This window comes from Syngnathus typhle, linkage group LG19 (assembly GCF_033458585.1).
Source record: "Syngnathus typhle isolate RoL2023-S1 ecotype Sweden linkage group LG19, RoL_Styp_1.0, whole genome shotgun sequence".
Lineage (NCBI taxonomy): Eukaryota > Metazoa > Chordata > Actinopteri > Syngnathiformes > Syngnathidae > Syngnathus > Syngnathus typhle.
Genome location: NC_083756.1, coordinates 6,385,951 through 6,405,230, shown reverse-complemented (window position 1 = coordinate 6,405,230; position 19,280 = coordinate 6,385,951). Strand labels below are relative to the sequence as shown.

The window sequence follows — 19,280 nt, the reverse complement described above, 5'->3', positions numbered from 1 at the left end:
TTTACGTGTCGCTTAACCCATTATGCAGGTTTGCAGCTTCCACAACGGGTCTGTCATGTGGATGAAGCCACCAAGGAGCTTTGCAAGCCAGTCTAACCATTAACAGTTCTTTCTCTTTGTTTTTATTCAGTAGCACTCTGGTCACACCGCAAACTTTCCACTAACAGATGACTGGTGCTCAGCTGACTTTAAGGCTCGTTAACATATGATGTAACCATATTTTTTTTTTTGTAATTTGCATTGCTTTACATTTAAAAAAAAAAATCAAATGCAAATAGGCTCACCCATCTTGACAGTTGACAGCATGCCTACACAGTATTTGGCAACACGACGGGGTGTTTCACATCCAAGAAGGATCATCATGAATGATTCAGTGAGCTAATCCAGTAACACAGCAACATCTCCATGGAAAACAGTCAGGCTATACAAAACATTGAAGTTCACCTCGAGCAATTAAGTAGCAAATGTACATAATATCAGTGGTACATAAATAAAACGTATGAGTTTCATCTTGGACAAAATTCCAAGACCTGTGTCAATGTTGGACCTATGCACTTTTTTGATATAAATAAATGCACACACAAACACTACATTGTTCCTCTAAATATATCACAATAATGCATGTTAGCTTCCAAATTATTATTATGACCCAGATGTTTCAAGAGCAAAGTTACCTTTCTAATTATTTTTGGGAGGGGTAATTCAGCATGTGGAAAGAAATTAAAGCAGTTGTATTTTGAAGGACAGAATGTTTGTACAGAGATCGGGGAGGTTTGAAAGGGCAACTCGTACAGACAGTCAGGAAGTATGTACACTTTGAAGGAAAAAGAAGGAGGTGTCCGAGGCTTTATCTTCATGCTTTGCAGTTAGCCGACCTTCACGAGCTGTTGGGATAAGAAAGAACACAAATGAAGAAGGGACTAAAAAAAATAATAATAATAATAAAACACAGAAGTTGTCTGTCAAGGTCTTATTTTGATAATGTATGCATAAATTGTACAGAAGGTACCAAAAGCAATTCATCCAAAAGCCTGGATGATGGGCTGAAGCAAGAAAAATATCACAGAATGCATTTCGAGGCAATCAAAAAGTGGTTTCTCTGTCTTGCCTGTCATCCCCTTCCTTGATGCCACCAAAACTCAAAAGGTTGGACCTGCTTCCATTGGGGTTCAAGAGCGAGGCGCCTGGCAGCTGGCCTGGTCGAATGGGCTTGGCTGGGTTGGGCACAGAGAAAAGTTTAGTCATGTATTTAGTAATGTTTGACACATTGCTATTTTAGTCCAAAAAAAAAATTCCAAATGTGGGCTACTCTCCTTATCACACAGTTCTGGTATTTTGTTTTGTTATGGTTCTCCACCTACCTATTTGAGCAGAACCTCTCCTTGCCATGTTCTTGGGCTTGGTGGCCTCCCTAATGCGCTCGACTTCCTCTTCGTGGCGTTTACGGTCGCGAGCGGCGCTCTCTTTGGCCTCCTTCAAAGCATCCTCCAAGGCTTTGATCCGTTCCACTGTGGTCCGCAGGCGCTTCTCCATTTTAGGAATCGCCGAATTGAGGGCTGCATTGTCTTGGAGCAGCTGCATACAGTTGAACATAGAGTATTGAGATATTGATGTGTGTATTTCTTTATACTGAAGCTTCAAATTTGCTTCATGAACCAGTTTCTGTCTTTTTTGACTCGTCTATACGGCACGAATATTTCAACATTGGGCTGGAAGTACACACGCTTGCCATTTATTAATCCCAACAGTGCCATCTAGAGGAGTGAAAAAATAAAAGTGGTTCATGAAGCTTCATTTTGCCATCACTAGGAGGTGCTTAGCGGATTCCGGTTCTGTATGGACAAGTTGTGGACCATCTTGTAGTCATTTATTTACCTGTTTGTGAGCTTTGGTGAGCTGCTCCAAGTTGTTTTCCAGGTAGCAGATCTTCCGTTTCTGGGCAGTGCTGACTTCTCGCTCTTCTGAGCTCACCTGGGCATTCTACACAAATTGCGATAAATTTGGACTCATTATTTTCACAACTCGTTTTCCACTTTCAGTCATGTTGATACAATAATATGACTTGGATTTATGTTTTTTTTAGGTCAAGAATGATGGATTTTTTTTCATGAATCCAGATTTATTCTGTCTAAGCACTGTGTTAGAGGCCCAAGTCCCTATTTACAGCTGCCAGCCACCTTTGAAGAATCCGATGGCCTACTTATGTATTTCAGAGACGCCGTTGTGCCCTCCAGATTAATTAACTTTTCATCATGGTGCAATTTAAATGGAGCATAGGAATAAATATGAGGCTTCAATATCTCATTAGAAGTAAAAAAAAACGGGTTGTGTTTAATACTGGAAAGGAAATGGTGTAGTTGTAGATGACGCAGTGTTGTGTCCTTAATAATTGACTCCTGCCAAAACATTTGCCTCTACTCACGCGCCAAACAAAGCAAACATCACAGAAACTCTTTGTAGAAGTCGATCATTTGGCCAAATTAAAATTCGGATTTAAATTATTTAAATGTATGTAAACAAAAATGGTATTTATGTTTCAAGGGAAATGCTTGGTTGTGATTAATACATTGAAAGAAACCATTTCATAGTTTGCAAGAATAGTTAATTATTGTTGATGAAGAAAAAAATTCTATGACCTTTTTGACTTTAATCACCAAGTCTTGGACAAAAAGTCTTCTGAGGTTGTGAAGTGTCTGCAGCTCTCGACCCTGTTTAAGACAAAGAAAAAAAAAAGAATTTTGATTTATGCAGATTAAAGGCATGCTTATAGTCTTTGTCATTTTGTAAACAGCCAACATGTAATTACTCCGCTTGACTTTAGGATCAGGAGAATAAAAAGCAAGCGGAAGTTAGACGTTACGTCGACTCAGCAGGTTTTTTTTTTGTTCGAAAATAAAAAGTGAGTTGAAGAAAAAATACTGATACAACAAACAATTGGTTAATTCAAATATCAGCCCAAATTGCAAACTGATGAACTGACCACAGTTTCCTCCAGTCCCTTCAGGTCCTGCTTTGTTTGCTCCCGTTTATCCTGCTGCTCCCTATTGGAGGAAAATAAACGTAAGACCTAAAAGTAAGACTAATTCCGTCATGGTGAAAGCGAGACGGAGACATTACGTGAGCTCCTGTAGCTGGCGACTCTTCTCTTGTTCCACTGCCTTCAGCTTCTCATGCTCCACTCGCCTCCTTTCCTGTTCCAGCTTGATCTCCTGGTTCTCACTGCACACGTGACATCAGCAGTATTCAGCACGGGATGTTCGGTTGAAATTCGGGAAAGTGGAGATGGTCTCTTACTCCTCTAGCTCACTGATGCGCTTGTCCTTGCTGTCCAGTTCATCTCTCAGGTTGCTGATCTGTCTTTGATGGGCCTCTCTGTGAGACAGGATCTGCTTCTCTACGGATTCCTAGATGGAAACAAACTGCTCAACAACACAGTTGAACACGTATAGCAGTAACGAGAGTACCTTTACTTCATTGGCAGACTGGATCTCATTTTCCATAGCATTAACTCTCTCTGGCGGGAAAATAACATAAAATAAAATATATTAAATGCATATTTTTGTTAAATTGTCTAGTTCTTATCTGTTTTTACAAAATCCCTGTTCAATGAACAGTGATAGGAAAATGAAGCTTCAAATTTGCTTCATGAACCAGTTGTACTTGAAGCTTAATATAAATGTAATTTTCCCATAACTATTGTTCATTATTACAATTATTTCTGAAGATAAAAAAAAAAATATTGTATATTCTCACCTTGGGCTCTGGTCCTGACTATTTCTTCACTAAGAGAGTCCAGATTTTCCTCCAACTGTCTTTTCTTTTGCTCCACGTTCTGAAGACTGTCTGTCAGGGATTTTATTTTAGCTTCATACTGCCCACAAACAGGCACAAGCAAAAACACATGGAAAAAAATGTAAACATAAACTCAGACAAATCCAACGAGAGTACACAGCAGGCAGTCGGCGTGTCGTCAAATACGCAACTATCCTTACCTGAGAGACCCGCAGCTGACATGCGTTTAAATCCCTCTCAGTCACTTCAACCTTCTGGGTGCTGTCAGCTTGGGAGCTCTCAAGATGTTTGTTGCGTTTCACCATCGTTTTGACCTCCGACTTCATCTTACTGATGTAGAGTCGAACCGTCGTGAACTCCTCGTCGATGACGCCGCTGCTTTCGTGTTGCTGGTGGGCCGTAAATAAAGATCATGTGAAATATTGATCAGCGCTTGGACGGATTGGGTTTAATTTTTACCTTAATGTCATTACTTCCCACCGCCAAGCCTATCTCTGTTAGGTCCTTCAGTAATGATGTCATCATTTCTGCCATTCTTTTCTTCTGGTGGTTGGTCATCTCTTTCAGCTTCTGGAGCTCGCAGTCGATTGAGGCCAGAGAGGTCTGGAAAAAAACAAAACACAGAACCCCAGTTTCATGAGTTTTAGTTATTATCTCCACAATTTGGTTGCAATGATGAAATACTTGCAGATTTTTCATTCAGTTCCTCACTGAGGGCCTCAAACTCCTGTGTTTTGTTCTCGACCTCCTGGCTTTTGAGGTCGTAGTTGACAGCGAGCTCTTCCAGGGCTTGTAGCACCTCCTTCACCTCTTCCTTGGAAGCTTCGTTCTCTGTCAGCAGACGTTTCAGCTCCGTCTGCAAGCTGTCGTGGTCCCGCCGGGAAGAGGCGAGGAGCTTAACGCAAAGAAATAAGAACGTCATTGCTTGCTTGGTTGCGTTTGCTAATACAGTTAAGACAATTCGAGGCGGGCTTCTCACCTCCTCCTGGTCCAACAATCGCTCCGAAAGTGTCTCCACCATTTGAGACTGTTGATTAATCTCCTCGTCCTGGAAGAGGTGAAGGATGAATGGACAAGATGATCACTGCTAATTTTGTAATGAAAGTGTCCAAAAGAGACATCTGCTGGTCAAAAATGAAGAGGCACAATCATTCGAAATGTATTACAGTTTTTTTGAAATACAGATTTTCCATGGGGTAAAATGAAAAGGTCACATTTCAGGATGAGCCTCAAATGAACTTACCTTCAGACCAGTGGGCACCATCAGTGACTTAAAAATGTGGTTAATAATATTGAATTGAGGAGAGTATCAATTACCTTGTCGTCCATCTGCTTATAGAGCTTTGCCATCTCTGCCTCGTAATGTCCCGTCTCAGCCGGCGTGAGTTTGACGCCAGGAAAGCCACTCGGTGCTGCTGGTGCTGCTTCCGTCTTATCGTTGGGAACGACATCTGCAACCTTGGCCTCCTCTTTGGCCTTCTCCTTGTCAAATTGTTCCTCCACTGGCACACTCTCACCTGTTCGAAAAAACAGACATGAAGCACACAAAAATTACTTCATTCAAAATAACAGAATAACAAAATAATTGTTCGTATATGAGGAAGAATCTGCCTGAATAGGTAATACATATTTTTTAAATAATAGAAACAGATTCATTTTTTTGAAGTTATTTCATATGGAAACATTTTTGAGAATATTTTCTACCATTTTTTCTCTCTGATGTAGCTCTTAAAAAATACAAATTGTCGCCTCAGGCTAGTGTGGAAAAATAAATAAATAAACAAATAAAAATCAATGAAAAGAAATAAAAATATATTTTAATAAATAAATAAATAAATAAATAAATAAATAAATAAATAAATAAATAAATAAATAAATAAATAAATAAATAAATAAATAAATAAATAAATAAATAAATAAATAAATAAATAAATAAATAAATAAATAAATAAATAAATAAATAAATAAATAAATAAACCATCTCACCCTTCCTCCATCGGTTGATTTCCGTTTCCAGCCAGGTTACGCTTGTTCTCAGTACCTTGTTTTTTTCTTTCTCTTTTTCAAATTTGCTTTTCCACTGCTCCGCAGTCAGCTCCACATTCAGAATCACTGTGTTCTTGATAGTCTTGGCCCTGGTCACACACACACACACACACACACACACACAAAAAAAAAAAAAAACGGGCATTCTGGTGGAGAACTTCAAATTATAGACACAATCATAGATATGCAACACCTTAACAAAACAGCATAAGACAAATAAAAAACGAAATATGAAAAAAAATCGAGTTGGTGCCAGGGGGAATAACGTGATGTGACCTTTGTCCAAACAGCAGTGTAGACCGAGTCTCAGCATCATTATAGGAAGAGGGTGAACAACAGATGACCATGGTGGTCCGACAATTCCCTCCAAGGGAGTCTTGCAGGATTCTGGTCATTTTACTGTCTCTGTATGGCACATACGCCTGGCAAAAAAAAAACATGAGTACTTATTTATTAAAATGTATAAATTAAATCAAAATAACTTACCGAGCCTTCGGCTAGTGCTGAAATAACATTTCCAAGTGAAGACAGGGACTTGTTGATCATCTTGGCTTCATCCAGCACTGTACCCTCTGCTCCGGTTTTACCCACCTGGGACCAACATAACAACCAGATCGTTTTTTTCTTCACAGCTCCTCTAAAGAACAAAATGATGATGAGTGAAAAAAAAAAAGAGGTTCCTACTTTTTCACTCCCAGCCAGATCAACAAGGTAGAGTTTGCTGATGAGTTTCTGCTCTGTCTGAGTATGCTCCTGTTTGATGCTAATTTGGAAGATGCTGTGACTCCTTGAACTGTGCTCATTCATGTCTGACGAAGAAATAAAAAGTAGTGCTTTAGCGTCATCTTGCCGGGACCCAAGCACTCCCCGCAAAAGATTTCAAATAATGAATGTTACAAAATGACAGCAAATCATTACTTTTGAAATCACTTCAACGCAGTATCTTGGCAATAAGATGCCACGGGGCGGTGCCAAAGCACTAGTTTTGTCCGAATGAATCTCGCCACAAGATGACACTTTGGCACAGGGAATTTTTTTTATGTGTTAGTGGAGTCTACTTTAATAGGAGTCGTGCACTGAGTGCTTATCTGGCGGGGAGAAGTCAGGAGACCCGGCGAGGTCAAACCCATGAGAGAAAGCAGCACCACACTCACTTGTGACAGCCACGCTTCTGCTGTTTTTGCCTTCATCAATGGCGTCCATGACTTCTTCGGGACTGCACACGAAGCGCTCGGTACACCCCTGGAGACACATTCACATCACAAGGCACAGGGAGGCGTGTTCAAGAACCCCTTTAGCAGGCTGGCTTTACAGAGGAGTACTTATCTGACTTGAAACCGTGACCGACCATATTGTGTCTGAACGACGCTTGTCAAAGACAACATGAAGAAGCAAATTGTTGTTACTATAGCAATAGAATAAAATAAAATAAAATTCTCATGTGACTCATTATTTCATTCTACTGCACTATTTATATTCTAAGAATATTTTAAAAGAATATGCTGCTATGGCTGTATTCTGAAAGTTTTCATTCCAATTTGTGGTGACATTTATTTTGCTTACCTTATAGAAATAACCACACACATTTTACCTTTACATAGGGCACTCTGTTTTTATCTTCATGGACTGAAAGGTTGGTCTTTGTTACTGTGGAGGAAGAAAAAGGTCATTTATCAATCATGCCATTTGCATTCAGGGCAAAAATGTGAAATCATTATGGAATGCTGTTTAAGCATTAATTAAGTTATTCATACCATCCAACAAGTCTTTGATTTTGTCCAGATAGACTTCAAAATAAGAAACCTGTAAATCAAATGTCTTTCATGAGATGTTATCAACAAATAATTTAATCCTCCATTAAACCTACTTTGATGTGAAACTCCAGGTTCTCATCCATAGAATAAATATAATTAAAGACGTCACAGACAATTCTAGGAATGATTCCCATCATGTCACCGTCATGGAGATTGCCCTTTCGTAGAAAGCAAAATATACAACCACATAACAATTGCAATTCTGTGACCGAAATGACATCATCATGCGGTGACGTATTACCTCCATTGTGTGTGTTTTACCAGAGGATGTCTGTCCGTAGGCAAATATTGTGCCATTGTAGCCCCCAAGGACATCTAGAGTCATCCAGACTGGAGTGAATACTTGCACTTTGTGTATTTACACCAATAGAACAACTGCTTACCTTTGACAATCTTCTGAGCCACTGCATTGTAGAATTGCTCCTGAGTAGTATTGGACTGGAATACCCGGTCAAAGTAATAGGGTTTACCCTGGAAACAATATTATGCATATTAAATTGTACAGCATATTAAGCAAGAAGGATATTAAAATGAAAAAAAAAACGGAAAGAAAGTGATTATAATCAAGACTCAATAGTTTCTTTGTATTAAGGGTGTCATAGGAGGGGATTTAAACTGGGCAGTGACTCAGCATGTGTGATTTCTTAAGGCAAAACATTCCATAAGTGCGGCACATAGCAACACATGCTTTTCTTGCTTCCACTATTGACTTCAAACAGCAGCTCAAACACTGTGTGATGCCAAACCTGGTAGCATTCATTTAGATTTTAAATGATCACTATAATAATATAGGATTTAGCTGGGTCCAGCTCTTCCATGACAGTCGATTTAGAAAATAAAAATGCATTGGTAATAATTTTAGTCAGTGAATGTGATTTACTTAACTAAATAATTGCATGGGGCTTAAAACAGAACCCTGGGGAGCACCAAAATGAATATAAGCCAAGTCATTTAATGTTTCATAGTTAAATGGCCCACTTAAGGGCACTTGAGAGAGGACCATGCGTATACTTTGCTGTAATCTAATTGAGGAATAATGAATCATTAGAGATCAAGTAAAATGTTGGCAGGGGTCAAATTTGCAAGCTAAGCCAAAATTCGAAGTAGCTTTGACGGTGAGGCGGAAATACAGTATAAAGTGGTTAGGTTTTTATTCCTTAGCTGTGTTTATTTTAGATGAATATAAAAAAATAATATTATCAAGTCTGAAAGCAAAGAGGTTGGAATAGTGTCACCTACTCACCGCGATTTGCACACAGTCCTCCCCTTGAAACTTCGGGATGTATTTGTCTCCACGGGCGACCTCGGATTTATTCAGCGGCCTGAAACGACACACCACCTTGATACTGCACTCCGACGGGTCCGCCATCTCCACCGCCTTGGAAGGATGGAGAGCGCCGTGGTGCAGTTACTGCTGAGAGAAGGCCACAGCCCTACAGCACAGCTAACAAATGACTTCCTAGGAGAGTCTCAGATAGTAGTCCTCTGCAAGTTGACATCAGTAAATAAATAATAAATAAATAAATACAATTTAAAAAAGATTCAGATGCAGGAGATATCCAATGGGTGGAATCGGAGCTACACTCGCTTGCAGTGGAAACAAATGCAGTAGTGATCAGGGTGGGATCATACTGTAAAATGGTTGGGAGTCACAGGATGTGAGGATCATGAGATTCAACCTCAGTTTCTATTATGGAGCTTTGAGGTCAAGGTTTCGAATGCTATTAATTGATTATGCCTTATATAAAAAATCATAATAATTGTTTCATGCTCATTTGTACTTCAGTAGCTGCATATTTTGTAAAACAAGTATATGATTGCATAAATAGCAAATACATCATATGAGCTGCAAGAATAGTAAAGGCATTGTCTAATTGTGGAATGATGCAACCATTTTTTTTTTTCAAACACTCACTGATGGTATGCATCAAACACGAGATAGCTGTTGGAGTTGACTGCTATTTCTGTATTTTCTGTTCCAGAATTCCAGGAACTTAAAACTGTGAAGCATGTTATGAAGTCATCATGTGGCCAAGTGGTTTGCATCTACAAAATGTCTGACTTTTAATGTAATATCAAGCATATGATTGATTCACAGATTATACATTAAATACATTATAATGGGGCAATTATTCTTAATTTTAAATAAAGTCAGCACTATTAGCGTTTTCTTGTATGAGTGCCTGTAATAAAAGTCAAGTAAATATATACCAAAGTGTATTATAAAATTATATTTTAGATGACGTGAAGGACAGTGAAATTAAGTGGCATTTTAATCAAAATTGGACTCTTCTGCAATATCAAAACAAGCCACTAGAGGTCAGCAAAGCCCGTCACATTTTATGAGCCAAATCCCATCCAACAAATATAACATACTTTTTGCAATTAATCATGTTTAGCAATATATAATATAGTCAATATTGGATTCAAAATATTTTTTTTACCATAGAGAAATTAACAAATTTCACTTTATGGAGAGCTATCAATTTGCATAAGAGAGCAACATATAATTCGGATATCAAAGTGGATATTTGTTTATTGATATTAAAAGCTAAACATAGCAAGTGTTCCTCTTTACACACTTATTAAAACGGTTGCCTTGGTTACCTTCTGAGGGTAGGGTTACTATGTGCGTAAAAAAAGGGGGGGGGGGGATAAACCAGCAACAGGGCTTTTAGTTGCTAAGTAACACTTTCTGCCACTAAAGAAGCATTTCCATTGAGCTTCTTTGTTTTCCAAATGAACAAGTTGAACCCTTTCTAGACACATCTAATTAGTTTTTTTTTTTTAATCACAACAGTACCAGTGGGGCAGTACCTCGCCAGAGCCAGCAGATAGTAACGTGGTGAAAAAAAAAAAATCTTAAAATTCATGACCATGTATAAATAAACATTGGGCTGAAGCACATAACAAATAAATAAAAAAAAACTCTGCAATTGTTTAAGTGTGAATGTGTAAAAAAAAAAACACGCCTTAAAGACCAGGGTGTTTCAAACAATTCTATTTTATGGACGGGAAATATAGGGCCCAGTTTATATTGTCCCACATCCTGTACACTGCATGTCAGTCCATGAAGTTTCAGCAGCATACAGCAAACAAACAATAAATACCTGGCAATACTCATGAAAACAGATTCCAGTTATTATTACTAATTATTTTGTACAAATAAAATACATACAGTACTTCTTATTCAGAACAACATTGTTCCATTGATAATGTAACCATATGTACATTTTCAGTAGTTGTTACATCGGTAAAATGATGTAAAATGAAACCATACAGAGGAAGTGAGACAAATAAAAGTAACATTTTTAGCTTCTGAGTTTTACAGTAAAGACAACATTAAAAAAAGATGGCTAAGATTGTAATGGTAAAATTAAGTTAGAATAAAAAATATTAAAAACAGAACTACAATATTTGGCCACATTTCCTTGATCGACTTTTGGGGGGAAAATGAACATCAACATTGAGTTTCTGTTGGTTGCAGCCAAGTAGTGCATTTTGTGATTGATCACGAATAAATGTGATCAACAAAATTCTTCACAGTCAACTAATCAAGTGTGGGTATTTAATTCCATACACAGTTTTTTGTGTTGTTGTGGAAGAACCTTATCATTGGAAAACCGCCAGTCATATCTGGAATTCTGGAAGAATCACATGAAACGGTGTTTACACAACTAAAAAAAACCCACAAAGTTCTGTTTGCCGTTCACATTTTTCCGGAAGACGAGGCAACAGAGCAAAATAGCGTTTAATACCTCCGCATATGATGAATGCATAAAACATAATTACCGATCCATTTCGCGACTGTACTTGAGTGCAAAAATGTGCCCGTTTTTTTTCCCCCATTCAGAATCTTACAGCATCTAAATGGTTTTATAAAAACTGCACAATGAGACTTTAAAGCTCACTAGGTAACCCACCAGCCAAACTATCGACCCCCCCCCCCCCCCCCTCTCTGTTGCATCACACAAAAAAAAGGACAGGCGGAGAAAAACTGCCTGAAGCACATTCACATGGTAAACTTTCCAAGTATATTGTATTAAAGCAACTTTACAGCAGCACTTACATTTTTATCCTTGGCTGGCTTCACACAAACTCACAGTGTGTGTGTGTTGCTTTCTTCCAGACCATTTCAGGAGATGAGAAGCACAATACCTTTCTGGTAAAGAACAACTCAATAGCAGTAGTTGGACTTGGACAAGGACGGACTCCCTCCATATAAATAAAGATTTGATCATTGTTTAGGGTAGAAACACTATCAATGGAGTTGATTTGGCGGGTAAAAGCAACACTACAGATTTGACAGCACCAAACGAGGTCAGATAAGTCCGTTCGGATCGGATCGATTCTTTACCTCGCCTGAATCCTAACAGTAGAGTGACATCCGACTCCGACGCATAGCCTCGCTGATTAAATAAGCCGGGTTGACTTCTGGTTCTTCCGTCATCACCACAATGTTCTGCCACTCGCCACATTGGTTGGATTTCTTGATGGTGTCCACCACGCAGAGAGCATAAAGACAATCCTCAAAAGTGGCGGCCATGGTTAAAGGCCTACCGTCCCACGTCCGCCGATCGTCCTGGTCCTGAAAGGCCTGCCGAACCGCCTGGATCATTCGGATCATTCCGGTGAGATACGGAGAAGGGATGTCACTGAAGGCTTTATCTGGTAACGAAGCATTTTCAAGAGATGTGGAGTCTTTGAGAAGAAGTTCCGGGCCTCCCCCGGTTCCTCCGCTACCGTCGTTCTTTTGTCCATACAAGTCCGTCCCCATGACGGATAACCTCCCAACTGTTCCGACGATGATCACCTCTTGTCGAAATTCTCCGGGGACGTTGAAGTTGAGGGTGACGGTGCAGCAGGCCCCGCCTTCAAGCACCATCTGGAAGGTGCAGAAGTCGTCGCTGGTGATCTGACGGATGCCTCGGATGTGGTCCGTCTGTTTGACGAAGGTCTTGAGGAAGCCGTGGACTTTAGCCGCACGTTGGCCTGTCAGGAAAGTTAGCAGGTCGATGATGTAACTGCCAACTGAATGCAAGCCGCCACCACCCATGAGGTCATCGCAGCTCCAGTTGTATTTCTTCCCTAGGAGACTGCCACTGTGGACCTTCAAATGAAACCAGAATTTGTATTTTGTATTTGTGAACTCGGGGTTGATTTCAGTTTGATCATACCTGCGCCTCACAAACCAGAAGCTCGCCTATGTAGCCTTCCTCCAACAGCGCCTTCATTCGAACAAAGGCTGGCAAGAAGCGGAGGACATTTCCCATGATGCTCAGCAGCTTAGGGTAGTACTGGGCTGCAGACATCATCCGGAAAGCATCCAAAGGCGTGGCTGTCCTATCACAAATCACGTTCTTTCCAATACCTGCAAACAAATGAACCAAAGACTTCAATTTTGGTTGACAATTTTCAGACTTTTGGTGAGCTTGGTTGGGTTTTCATTTGTGTGTGTGCATCAAACAGCAGTAGCTGATTCACAGTTTGGGGGGCGGGGCATGGGTGCTAGTTGTGAAAGTGAAACTTCCCATTCTAATCTGTCATTAGAAGAATGGAAAGTAATCCCTTTGACCCAGATCTGAGATATTCAGAGGGCGAACCGACCCAGCAAGCACCACCCAACCCTCGCAGACACACAAAATACACACATCCCTGTTGGTTAGCAAAGCACTAAAAGATGCATTCATTTGAGTGATTCAATTTTTATTTTTTTTGATAAACCCCAAAAACAGAAAGCAATGAGAATTGTGTCCTGATACATGTCAAAAGATTTTTTACACCTCACTACTGAATTTCTGTCAGGGTGTGTTTGATATGCTGACGCCACGTGACATTTCAAAGTAGCGGGAGGATCGTAATGGAGCAGAAAAAAAAAACGAAGCACTACAGCTCGTTCCCTTATCATCAATAATTTAGAGACAGGACGTACTGTAAACTGCACAACAAGATGAGACTTGAATGACTCACAGAAATGGAAAAATATTAGATTAGCATAACGAGGATAAGCAAATATGATGATGGAGTTTACATATTGCTCAAATTAAGTCAAAAAAAAAATTTGGATCTACTATTAGGTTTTACATGCAACATTTATAAATTGGTACCAAGTAAGCAGCAGGGAAGACTGAGAGCGCTTGTTTCAAGGGAAGCTGCAGATTCCAAATCACAAGGGAGAGCAGCTGCGTCATTCCAAGTAAAGGCTGACTCTGCAGGCTTCCATCCAGACCACCTGGGTTGCTAGGCAGGAAGGGAAGGTTGAACCCTTCAATTAATACGATGGAATAATAGAATATTTGAGTCTAAAAATATTTGATGGTGACAGCCCTATATGTCATGCAGTATGTTATCGGCTTGGAACCCCCTGCGGTCTTGAATCCGCCTGGGGTTTAATTAACTGCCGGGCTGCAAGTCCTGCTTTGTAATCACTCTCGCACAGACACACACATTCTGAACTGCAGCCTAATCAGCACGCTGGCGCTCACCGCCTTCGACATATCAGTGAAATATGTTATGATCGCATTCGTGCGCCTTTATCGGGTTGAGGCCGAGCATAACAAAATGACACACGTCTTTTTTTCTTCTTGCAAATTAAATATGACCGAGGCAAATTTGCATAATTGTTGGTGGAGATTGATGTGCTGATTCATTAATCGGAACGCAGTGTGTCCCTTGAGTCTCGATAATTACAGTACCATTTAATTGAGGCAGAATAGAAACTGAAAGACAAACTGATAGAGTCAAAGCAAAATCACAAATAATAATTGGTTTTGACAAAATATGTGATCATAAAATGTGCCTTTGAAATAGTCAATCTTGTGCATGAGTAGTCACAAGAAGAATTAAACATGCATGGACAATTCCTTACTTCAGCACCAGAGACAGTGCCATGAAATTATCAATACACAGCTCAGCTAGCCAATTATATTTCAGAGCACTGGTTGAGGTCAGAGAATCTAACTTCAAATCAATGTTCAGCGCACCAGAATAAATTCCAATTTATTCACCTGACTTAACGGATAACAGAAGAAGAAATGCCCCAATCGTTCCAATGCAAAACCAATTTGGAAAGGAGCTGAACAACCAATTGAGTTTCTTTAGGTTCTGAGTGATTCATTCAGAAGATAAATTGAAGTAATTTAACATAAAATTATCCTTGAGACCCAACGCTGATGTGACACCGAAGAGAACAGACCCAATCTGATATGGTAATTAAAGACGACAAGCCAGCATTACCAATCACAGTAAACTAATAACCGTGAACATCCTAGAGAAGCTGCGTGACATCTTCACCATGGGGCCCGTGGCGCCTGTCCTAGATAGCTTGACGTGAGGCTCATTTCTGACAGATGAACTTTTCCAAAGAGGAGAGCACAAATTGCTGCTTGGTAAAATCTGGAGTGTTGTCATGGTGATGGAACACCTTGGGTAGCGTCGTAGCACTGACGGAGCTAAAAGGGGGCCCTTGTGGGCACTGCCTCCCCTGAAATATGCTTGGTATTTTCAGATTTTTCCAGGATTTCTTTCCCCCTAAATTTGCACCCACCCCCCAATAAGAAAAATAAATACACTCTATTTATATTCTGCAAAACTCGTTCTTGTCCAAACTGTTTGTGGAGAGATAGCCGTAGCGATACTGTACATACTTTATTTTCCTAATATAAAAGTGCAAGACTGAGGGTTCAGTCTTGTGAATCAAGACTTGACTTTTTGGTTCAGATGTTTTTGTTTCTTATCTTACACAATAGAAGTCCAGACAATGGATGAGTCATGGCAGGGAGCTGGAATTTATTCACGGCCAGACAGAACAACACCAAAGCTTGACTCATGCACGAGAAGGAGGACGGAAAGAGATATGAATTCTCCGTCTCTTCTCTCCATGTCAGGTATGAGAGGTTATATTGAATGAAAAAAGTTTTCATCACCGTAGAGGAAATGAAACGGGCCTCAGATACAATTTCCTGTCGTGGATGGGAAGCTTTACTTTGCACAGAACAATTCTAAAAATGATTTTTGTTTTCTTCACTCGTGTAACACGAATTGTCCTTCCGGCCCAACGTGGCCAAATAAAAAAAAACTTTGCCTTACATTTCGAGTGTTGTTCTGTTAGAAATAAGTTGAAAGCAACTCAAGTGACCTTGGCGATCTGTGATCAGACTATGAACTACAATTCTAATGGTTCCATAAAAAAACACACACTCCCTGTTGGACCCTCAGACTCAGTATTTAGTAGCACAATGAGATCCCTCAACCAGAAAAGCCCCAAGTTCACCACCATACCTAACATTTCCTTCTCGTAGCTCCACGGTAAAGAAAGGCAAAGCTTAGAGGGGGCGGCCATCGGGAGGTTTTCTACTTCATACAATAATGTTCACTTGTCAGGCTGGCTGAAAGAGCAGCCCCTGCTCAGCCATTCATCAAACGGACAAAAGCAATTTCACAGGAAGCCAACGCTTTCTCCTCTTTACTACTCGTTGTCACTCCATCATCATTTTCTCCGTCTCTGGGCTCTTTGGCGAGCATGCTCCCAGAGCAGCCATTAGCATGAAAATAGACGACTCGGAGAACATGAACGTGAGTGAGCCAGTGAGAAATTTACATTACTACCGCGAGCTAGTCTCCTCCTTTGCTTTGAGTTAAAATCCTCAAAATGAAATTACCGGTAAATGTCAAAGTCAGGCAAATAAACATGTAAAGGGTAAAATGGGAAATTCCACTGTATGTTTTGGTGTGAATTGAAATGAAATAACAAAATAAAATGAAATAAAATAGAATAAAATGAAATAAAATTGAATAAAATAAAAAATAATACAAAATAAAATATAATGTAAAGGGTATACTGGGAAATTCCACTGGATGTGAATTCACCGTGTGTAAAAGAGTTTCAATTCTCTGCCAGCAACCTCATCACCGGTCGGAAGTGTGATTGCACAACACCATCTGCAGTCAGGACGCGTATTTATGATGACACCTCCTTGCCCTTTGCGGCCAGATTATAAATAGCTCTTTGGGTAGTCTTCAGAGCAGGTGTCTTTGAGCGGATAGTGTGTATAAACATTTGCATGTCAAACAGAAACAGCTTTTTGGGAAAGTAACATTATGTGTTTAACAAAATCAGCCATACTTTTTTTTTTTTTTTTAGTGGAAGCAAAGCAATAATCTGCCTCATTTACTCAATTGATTTGATTCCTTTCCATTAATACATGACAAAGAGGTGAATCATGCGTCAATCATTTAAAAAGGTTACCGGAAGTTCTTTCTGCCCCTGACGCATTCAAATTAATGGAAACAGCTTAGTGGTGAGTTCACTGAGCAGAATTGCAAAATGTATCCTCACAATTTCTCAAATGACACAATTCTGGAAATTTTTCAGGCTATGGAATGACTGAATGAATGAGTGTTGTGGAAAAGTCTGTTGCGTACTACTACACACACACCACTGAAAGGCCACGCTACTTCCTCCTTCAGCCCGCAGAATCAAAACGGCAGAAACAACACCTGACACTTCTTTTTTTCTTCTGTGTGTTACACTTCAGTACTCTGATTCCAAAATACAACCAACTCACATATATTTTCTAAGGTTAATCTTTGAACACGCACAAAAAGCTTGTGTGACATCAGAGCTTCCAGGAATGTCATAGTAATGAGGAGAGAGAATAAAAAAGTCAGAGATCCCAATGGAAGGAGAGATGTTGTTGGACAAGATCGACCGGTTTGTTGAGAGGAGAAACCCAGCCCAGTAGAACTTGAACAGCGTGTGGAACACGTTGGTCACCTCCACTGATGGCCCAATAAACGATGAACTCTAGGTCTGACCCCTGAACATGATTTTGTTATCGTACAAAATGTAAAGAGGACTGGACAGGCTTTCCGTTCAGTGCTCTCCCAAAAAAAGCTGTGAGGAAATGAGCAGGGAGGAAGTGAAGGAAAAGAATGGCCATTGACATGTTGCTGTTTGACTCAAGTTCACAGACATGACTGATAATCAGGCTCATGATCAGCAAGGTTGCGCAACACAGTATCAGTAAGAATCCCCATAATGACACCCAATAAATCTCATTTTATGTTGTGCTGGCATGAGCAGATGTTAGTCTAGCCAGGATGTGATTTAATGCACTGAAGATATTGACCTAAGTGTAGCGACGGGATACGCCGGGCCTATTCGACGTCACTTGTGTTGGCACTCGGCAGTGTTTAACTCAAGTCAACAAGGCTTCAGTGTGGGAATGCACCAAGTGCCAAAGCGGAACCTTTTTTTTAATTTTTTAAACACTCTCATGCTGCCGCTGATCTAAATTGAATTTCCAAATGACGCAGCCAACATAACTTGCAGTTCATGCTGAAATCACATGCCTGACTGTGTGTGTGTGTGTGTGTGTGTCCAAACAAAGTCATCTGATTTAAAGGAGCTGGGTAATTTTCACATTGCCTGGAGTCACAAGATGTATTTCATGAGTGCCCTTCATATGACAGCACACACACGATAAAAACTATTCACGATGATCATATTTCCTCTTTTGTGAGAAGGATGACTATTATTGGAGAATAGTTGGGGACCTTCTCTGCCTCTTCTTAATTACGCTGCATCATTTCAGTACACATTGCATGTTGTTGCACAAAGTAAAAGTGGCAACTCCATTCAGAAATGTTGTGTTGCTGGATATGAATCTGCATAATTCAAAATGTAACAACTAGTGTTAGTAGGTCAAATTCTTCTGTGGATGTCAGTTCACATTCTTCTGCTGGAGCATGTCAAGAGATTACAGAATGTTTCTATATCAAACGTTATCCTAGCCACACCTTTCTGGACAAGCTGAGTGAAGCTCCAGGGTGGTTGCATCAATCAACTCCCCCCGGCAGCGGCAACAGCAGCGGCAGCAGCATCCTCCTCCCCCCTCGCCCCTCAGCATCCCCTCCGGGCCACTCACCCAAGGTTTTGACGGCGATCTGTCGCGTCAGAGGCGGAGGCAGGTTGATGCAAACCAGATCCACGTCCTGGTGCAGCAGCACGTCGTCGATCCTGTTGGTGTAAAACGGGACGTCCATCTCCTTTGCAAGCTCCTCCGCCTCCTCCTGCGTGCGGCCCCAAAGCGCTTTAACGGCGAATCCCTCATTCTTCAACAGCGGGATGATCACCCTGGTGGTCAGGCTGGTGCCGAACACGCCTACCCCTGGAAGCATGATTCGGCTTTAAAAAGATCCGGCTGTGCTTCTGCAGAAGCTTTGCGTCAGGTTGGCCATCCACCTGCAGATAAGCACCCGTCGCCGTGCTGCATTGCCCCGCCGGATACCAGATCGGCGGATTAATCAATCACCATAAATATCCGGCTGGAAATAAACCAGTCGATAAAAAACCACCAGTCCGCACCTCCTCGCGTGGTGTCAAAATAGAAACGCACCAATGCGGCGATAAGCGCGTCCGTCCGACGGACTGCACCAGACTGCTTCCACCTTGTCACCAAAAACGCACAATGAAGCGGAATGCAAAGTCGTCAAATATGTCGTAATTGTGATGTAATCGAGCGTCTTCTCCTTAAAAGGATCATTCAGAAGAGGCGGAGGTAGGTAAGTAGCAGGAGAGCGATGTTGCGGCTTTGAAATGATCATCAAGTATACTTTACTTACCGG

At 40.5% G+C, this 19,280-nt stretch overlaps 2 protein-coding genes across 3 annotated transcripts; both read right to left on the bottom strand.

Annotated features, from left to right (window-relative positions):
- Positions 1-99: 99 nt before the first annotated feature.
- On the bottom strand, positions 100-9,506 carry LOC133143549 (kinesin-1 heavy chain-like). 2 transcript variants are annotated; one of them, XM_061265530.1, is made up of 26 exons: positions 8,896-9,506; positions 8,036-8,123; positions 7,894-7,967; positions 7,706-7,810; positions 7,593-7,641; positions 7,430-7,485; positions 6,993-7,080; positions 6,523-6,647; positions 6,325-6,429; positions 6,115-6,260; positions 5,779-5,927; positions 5,110-5,309; positions 4,772-4,840; positions 4,481-4,687; positions 4,252-4,395; positions 3,993-4,181; positions 3,754-3,871; positions 3,471-3,514; positions 3,295-3,404; positions 3,118-3,219; positions 2,981-3,041; positions 2,637-2,708; positions 1,876-1,980; positions 1,362-1,575; positions 1,109-1,214; positions 100-884 (listed from the first exon to the last, which is right to left on the bottom strand). In XM_061265530.1, the coding sequence occupies exons 1-26, from the start codon at positions 9,019-9,021 to the stop codon at positions 878-880; spliced, it is 2,859 nt and encodes a 952-aa protein (XP_061121514.1). In that variant the 5' UTR covers positions 9,022-9,506; the 3' UTR covers positions 100-877. The 2 variants fall into 2 exon arrangements, with proteins under 2 accessions (XP_061121514.1, XP_061121513.1); XM_061265529.1 differs by having other exon boundaries at positions 3,465-3,514; positions 8,896-9,505.
- A 2,091-nt stretch (positions 9,507-11,597) lies between these two features.
- Positions 11,598-19,257, bottom strand: gfod1 (glucose-fructose oxidoreductase domain containing 1). The gene is made up of 4 exons (XM_061265540.1): positions 18,898-19,257; positions 18,581-18,823; positions 12,830-13,023; positions 11,598-12,762 (listed from the first exon to the last, which is right to left on the bottom strand). Exons 1-4 carry the CDS (start codon positions 18,926-18,928, stop codon positions 12,022-12,024), a joined length of 1,209 nt encoding a protein of 402 aa, XP_061121524.1. The 5' UTR covers positions 18,929-19,257; the 3' UTR covers positions 11,598-12,021.
- Positions 19,258-19,280: the final 23 nt, after the last annotated feature.

Bases quoted from the DNA above. Each gene is read 5' to 3' on its own strand.
- LOC133143549 (XM_061265529.1), bottom strand. From the start codon at position 9,021: ATGGCGGACCCGTCGGAGTGCAGTATCAAGGTGGTGTGTCGTTTCAGG. The intron at 6,648-6,992 runs GTGAGTGTGGTG...TTTCTTCGTCAG, and splicing joins CAGAAGCGTGGCTGTCACAA to ACATGAATGAGCACAGTTCA. The intron at 5,928-6,114 runs GTCACATCACGT...GTGTGTGACCAG, and splicing joins ACACTGCTGTTTGGACAAAG to GGCCAAGACTATCAAGAACA.
- gfod1 (XM_061265540.1), bottom strand. From the start codon at position 18,928: ATGCAGCACGGCGACGGGTGCTTATCTGCAG. The intron at 18,824-18,897 runs GTGGATGGCCAA...TCATGCTTCCAG, and splicing joins CGACGGGTGCTTATCTGCAG to GGGTAGGCGTGTTCGGCACC. The intron at 12,763-12,829 runs GTATGATCAAAC...TTTCATTTGAAG, and splicing joins TTCTGGTTTGTGAGGCGCAG to GTCCACAGTGGCAGTCTCCT.